This window comes from Elgaria multicarinata, chromosome 1 (genome assembly GCF_023053635.1).
Source record: "Elgaria multicarinata webbii isolate HBS135686 ecotype San Diego chromosome 1, rElgMul1.1.pri, whole genome shotgun sequence".
In the NCBI taxonomy this organism is placed as follows: Eukaryota; Metazoa; Chordata; class Lepidosauria; order Squamata; family Anguidae; genus Elgaria; species Elgaria multicarinata.
The window spans coordinates 15633974-15640740 of record NC_086171.1 but is presented as its reverse complement, the minus strand read 5'-3'; the positions used below and the strand labels follow the sequence as shown (position 1 = coordinate 15640740).

Genomic DNA, 6767 nt, shown 5'->3' with positions numbered 1-6767 from the left:
CTTAGTCAGCTGTGCTTTTAGCCCTGTTGAAATCAGTGGGACTTAAATCAGTCATCACTAACTTGTCCCATTGATTTCAATCAGGCTAATGATTTAGTCCAGATCCAACTCCCTCGTCAGGGACATCAGCTGCAGCCTATTGAAACACTTGAAAGAAAGAAAGTGGATTAATTATCAAGCAAGTGATCATCTCCTATGTCTACTTCCTCCATGCTGCTGAACTCCAAGATGGTGGCAGGGGGAGGGAGGGGGGGGAAATCACAATTTTTAGCACTGGGGAACGCTGACACTGAAATTTAGCTTGAGAACAAGCTAAAATTGATCATTTCAGCACTCCAATTTTTCTGTACGAGTACACAGCACCCTAAAGAGTGATTGGGGTGGGTGGGTACAGGGGCAAAAACAGCCTCCAGCCCCCCCCCCGAATAGTTCACCCTTCTACTATTTACATTCTCCTTCTTCAAAGATTCTTCCTCCTCCCTTGGACTCCTGGGTCCCTGCACTGGATACTTGGTAGCCTTCTATTTTGGAGGCTGCTGACAATCAAGATAGGATTGCGCCCTGCATCTCATATAAGCCGGACGTGAAACAAACTAACAAAAATGCATGAAAACATGAAGATATAAAAGCCATTTAATTCCAAAAAAATATGGTGATGTCAAATCACATACACAAGCAAATATTGAGCTACAGGCACAGATCAAACAACCCTATGGATAGACACCGAAGTACCCGAAAAGATACTAATAAAAAGGGAGTCCTTAAATATTTTATTTCAATTTTCCTATACGCTTCCTTGCTGAACGATGTCTCTGCCTACTTTAGAGTACAGCGCGCCAGATGAGGAGTCTCAAGTACAGCATCTAATGTCTCAGGACTCCAATATCTTATTCTTCTAAACAAAAGGAAGGCCTAGCCTAAAATTTTCGGTATGACACTGAAGTAAGAGTCTTTTGCTTGAACAGTATAAAATTGCTCAAGAAGCAGTCAGCTGTAGCTTGTGTGCTTTGTTCAGCCATCTTGATTTTCGTCACCATCGGATTCAGATTCTAAGAGGTAAGAGAAAAAGAGGGGAAAGGTGAAGCTTTAAAACATTGTTTAATGGCAATGTTTATATATTTAAAACACAGTAAAATCAATAGATGCATAAAACCAAAACCAAGATTAAACCAGATGAAATTCAATTAAAATACCAGAGAAGGCACTGAAATAACAACAGGAGAGGTACTAGGTGATCATCTCTGGGAAAAGCATTCAATGATAAGGTGCCACCACTTAAAAGGCTCTTTTTGCAGTAGCTACCTGCCGTACCTCAATGTTGGAGTAACCCTGTTCTTACATACAGACAGGCACTAGCAGGGACAGGCGGTCCTTCAGGCCCAGCTTAGATGACTTAATTTGTTCTGACCCTATACTGTCAGCTTCACCCTACCCGGTGCCTGTTTACACTTCCCTATGCCTGTTTGCATTCTCTTTCCCTCCTTATTGTTTACTACAACTTTATTAGATTGTAAGCTTATGCGGCAGGGTCTTGCTATTTACTGTGTAATCTGTACAGCACCATGTACATTGATGGTGCTATATAAATAAATAAAATAATAATAATAATAATAATAATAATAATAATAATAATAATAATAATAATAAAAGACAAGCCAAATTCGTGGAGGAAAAGCCTGCTAATGGTCCACTTGATGGCTTTAAGCCAGGGTTATTGAACCTCAAGCTCATGGCCAAATTCAGCTTACGTGTGAACCAAATCCAGCACTCTGGGGTTTCCTAGATAGCTGTGCCCCATTCTCCTGGCCTCACCCCTTAACCCATTTAGCAGATTCTTGGCTTTTGTCCATTTCCAACCTCTCATTCAGAAAGGCTGAAATTTCTTTCCTACCTTTCTGGCAGCAAGAGGTTTAAGCTAAAATATGCTGATATTTTGGTCTCGCCCCACCCTAGAATGTATTAAATTAAGCCAATTCTCCAACAGCAACAACATGAAAAACAGAACAGAAAAACTAAATACATGAGACATTTGATTTGCAGGGCCATCTCTTCACTCTGATTGAAGTTGCAAGTTGCTGCATCTGTAATAGGCAAGTTGGGCAGCTGAGAATTAAAGACAGAAACAAACACAGGCAAAAGGAGAAAAAATAGGGCCCTGCTGTTCACTAAAATATGAAAAGCCACGAGATATTCTGTTTAGACAAAAAAAACACCACTTTTACAAAATAGTGTTTTCAGTAGCATCACTAACGATCTTGCCACAAGTTGTAATATTCCACATAGGTTTTAGGATCCATCACTATTTGAATATATAGAGAGAGAGAGAGACAGACAGACAGACAGACAGACAGACAGACAGACAGACAGACAGACGGCCTGATCTGATCTGATCTGGACCAGGCATCCTGCACCAACTCTACAGCAAAAATAGAAAACAAAAGACATAGCTTCTAAATACAACATTAAAGTCATGTCTCTTTGGGTCCAGAGTAAAGCAAATGAAAAGCTTGGATTTTACAGGCGAAGTAAGTGAGAATAATTATAACCTGCCAATCACATGTGCAGCTAATATGGGATTAGTCTTCAAGGGGAGCTGCTTCAAGACTTTCAGCAGAAAGTAAAAATACTTCTCCATGGGAGGTCATGAAATGGAGGGGAGAAAGGAAGGGGGCAGAGAGAAACCAACTCCTGGAACTAGAAAAGTGAACCTTTATTACTTTACTAACTCTTTGTGGAATGCACAGTTGAGCTGGGGCCTTTAAAAATTCATTTCTTTCATTTAGGAGAAGACACCATCATTTTCATCATATCATTATTATTATTTGTTTCATTTAGGAGAATACAATACACCATCATCTTATTACTACTATTACTACTACTATTTACATTTCTATAGCTCCCCATAGGATTCCTCCCACCCCTTTAAAACAATGGGCGCCTGTGCCATGTCACAGCTGGTCAGTTTTGCAACATAAAGACACAAATCAAAAGTCCCCTTAGGCATCCTTTAGGGTTCTTTGGATCCCAGCCATAAAACTCTATGTGAACAGAGGCTGTCCCATTCACTAAAACAATTTAACCAACCTGGAGCCTGGCAAATGTGCTTGACTACAACCTCCATCATCTCCAGCCAGCATAGTGGGAGTTGCATTCCAGCACATCTGGAAGCCACCAGGTTGAAGAGAGGCTGCACTTTTTAGATGCCAACTCAGTACTCTGTCTTGGCTCAGCACTGGGCAGACTGCATCATCCTCATCTTGTTTGGTATCTTTCATTTGGGGCTGGATAAAGATTTATGCTGGCACTTTCCTTGCCCCTTTCCCATGGCAGCTCCTGCAGCCCCCTGAAAATGTTATGCAGAGAATCAGGAGACCCTTCTGAATGGGGTAAGCTGTAGTGTGTGGGGAAAGGGGAATCCCCAAAATTCAGATGGAGGAACCATCCTTGAAGTCAGACCCTAGATCTAGCCCTGTAAGTTATTTCCAGAGGTTTGTGTGAACAACAACTACAGCTCAATTGTATTTATTTATTTATTTATTTAATTAATTACATTTATATACCGCCCCACAGCCGAAGCTCTCTGGGCGGTTTACAACAATTAAAATGGTAAACATTAAAAGTATACAAAATTTAAAAAACCATCAAAAACATAAAAAACTGTATAAAAACAACAGCATCCATTTAAAAACAACAATTCTGGGGTCCATTAAAAACAAACTTAACATTGTTAAATGCTGTTAAAAATGCCTGGGAGAAGAGAAAAGTCCTGACCTGGTGCCGAAAAGATAACAATGTTGGCGCCAGGCGAGCCTCATCGGGGAGATCATTCCACAGTCGGGGGGCAACCACTGAAAAGGCCCTCTCCCTTGTTGCCATCCTCCGAGCTTCCCTCGGAGGAGGCACTCGGAGGAGGACCTTAGATGTTGTAGATGATCATGTGTTCAGAATTTCTTACCAACCACTGTAAAGACAAGCTAAAATTCCCAAGCCACTAAACAAAACCCCAGGCCATTTTGATCAATAAAATAGGAGTGAGGGCTTGGGTGGATGGTGGTTGTGTGTGTGTGTTATGCTATGACTACTGTGTAAAATAACAGGGCCAGACAATGAGAATCCCACTAGCTGGAGCCACTCAACTTAACCATGGCCTCATCTACACCAAGCAGGATATTGCACTATGAAGGGAAAAGGAAAGGAACCTCTCGTGCAAGCACTTGAGTCATTGCTGACTCCTAGAGTCAGTGTGGCTCCTGCCTTTATATACTGCTTTCATACTACTTCCATAGTGCAATATCCAGCCTGGTGTAGATTAGGCCCTTGGCTTCTTGAATGTGGGTCATGAGAAACCACACCCTGCTGGGTGGGTCATGGGAAAAGCCTCGGCCATCCAAATACACCAAGAACTTGTTTGTCAAGAAGCCAAACACACAATACTTGATTAGGGACCGAGAGGCAAAACATTCAAATAAAATGTTACCTACCTTCCTCAGCATTCTGTAGCCACTCAACGAACTTCTTCATCTGGTCAAGAAACACACTTTTGCCTTTAGCAAGATGTGCCTCTTTGTACCATTTCAGGATGGCTTCTTCACTTAGGACATCAGCTGTAATTCAAAACCAGGGAATAAACAATAAGTGTGTATTTCTGGACAAAAAAACTTAACGAAAAGAAGTGCTGCTAAGACACATGCAAAACTTGATTCTATCACTGGTATTCAGTAATAAACACTTCAAATAATTCAATTTGGTATTATGTAAAATTGCTTTCCTTGTTTCTACTTTAAAAACAACCCCCCCCTCAAAAAAAAAGTAACAATTCAGAACACGCCTGTCGTAGGAATTGCCAATGAAAGTAAAGACCTGTTGTCCATCTGATTTAGTCGATTCAGTCTCCAGCAAGGGCAAAGATGACAATATCTGTGCATGGCATCTGGTGTATATGTTCTAAATACTGAGGTTTTGTTTCTGACTGCTGTGGCTAGTGGTTCTAAAAGGTCTATTCTCCATAAAAGCCAACAACTGTTTTAAAAAGCCATTTGCACAGTCCATAACAGTAAACCCCATAGGTTCAGGGCCACTTCATACACAATGCCAAAATTCCTGCAGAAAACCCACTTCTGCTTAAGAATAGGCATGTATCTCATATGAAAACCGGGACATGTGCAAACTTTACACAAGTGTAATTTATTGTGCATGAGCGCTAAGAAGCAGAGGACAAATGTGGCATCCCTGGGCAAGCATGTACAGATTACAAGCATGTGGGCTCATCATAAACGATGATCTAAATGTGGAATTTGCCAACTTCTACACAGAATCAGCTATCATGTGTTGAAGTGGCCCTTAGTCAAGTATTAACTTCCGTTTCCATAATAAGACAATCATATCAAACAATAGATCCTTGATGTTATAATCCTTAATACTAGGTACAATTAGTTTAAGTTGTGGATAGGTTTATTTCATTTGTTTTATTTTATGCTATAAATCACATTCTTGGAGAGTTTAAAATTAAAAAAAACTAGCATCAATAGAAATCAATTTAGCAATGATTTCAAGTAGAAAAGAGTGAACCAGAAAAGGTTCTTGCGACCCTGAGAGAATTTTGCTGTATAACTGTACACTGTCTAGGGACTGAAACTATTAATGGCACATGTACTGGAGATCAGATCCACCTTCACTTAACAAGAATCATTTTATACATGTTTCCTGGTTTGGCTGAGATGCAGCTCAGCTATCGCACATCTGTTGCAACAGAGACATGGTAATTAATTGTAAGACAAATGTTGACAGGTATTCTGTTAAGGACTTTATTCGGATCACTTAGCACTTAATTTATGTACTTGAACTCCTACTGATTGCAGAGGCATGCAGGTACATGTTTAAAGTGACTTGAATCCCAAGTCTGAGAGCTGTCTGGGATTGGAACCACTTTAGCTAGAGCATTTCAAGGGAGAGAACAGAACTGGAGGAAGTATAGATCAAAAGATAAGTGGAGAAGAACTGCCAGAGAGAGAGAGTGAGAGAGATGGATGAGAAATTTGTTTGGTCCAAATGTTTATACAGACTTATCCAATTCACACACCCTGAACCTATATATGAACCGGAAAACACTTGTGCCCTGAAATCTGCACTCTTAGGATGTTGTGATGCAATTTGCAACTCAAAATATTAAATGCGCATATTTGAGGAAAGCACACACAAAAACACATTATATTAGGGTAATATTGCTTGCAAAAAGTGCACTACACTAGGAAAAATGCATGAAGGAGGACAGACGGAAAGTGAAACAACCCACCGGGGTGAATTAAAAGGTCAACGATTTCCCCCCTTTAATTTAGAGAAAGTTTATTTGTAACTTATTCATGCCTTCAGTACTTCCAAAAAGATAATATTCTCTTGTCAACACGGAGACGCTCAATTAAGCAATCATGCAGGACAGAGCACACTTTATCATCTCCGTCGGTTGCTTTCTGAAGTACAGGGAGTAATTTATATTTAGCTATTTATGATTAAAGATAATTAAGATGACATTTTAAATGCTGATGCCATTTTAGCTGAACTTCTGTGGGAAGTGTAGTTCTTATTGCAGCCTCAAGTAATGTAATTCTGAGATAAGCCCATGAAGCGATGCATGAAAGAATTCCCGGTGGCTGTAACTGATTCCAGCCACCCACGACCTCAGCCCAGAGGGATTACTATAGACATGCAGGAAATGCGCGTGCACACACGCAGGTAGGAAGCTGTGCAATACTGGTAGACCGTTCCTGGTT

At 40.4% G+C, this 6767-nt stretch overlaps 1 protein-coding gene across 2 annotated transcripts in view; it reads right to left on the bottom strand.

Moving 5' to 3' along the window:
- Positions 1–633: 633 nt before the first annotated feature.
- Positions 634–6767, bottom strand: part of BZW2 (basic leucine zipper and W2 domains 2) — a 51197-nt gene continuing 45063 nt past the window's right edge. For both annotated transcript variants that reach the window (XM_063123632.1, XM_063123631.1), the window contains exons 11-12: positions 4482–4604; positions 634–1049 (exon numbers count right to left, since the gene is read on the bottom strand). In XM_063123632.1, coding sequence (XP_062979702.1) covers positions 1012–1049; positions 4482–4604 — 161 coding nt within the window. In that variant the 3' untranslated portion in view covers positions 634–1011. The remainder of the gene's footprint in view (positions 1050–4481; positions 4605–6767) is intronic.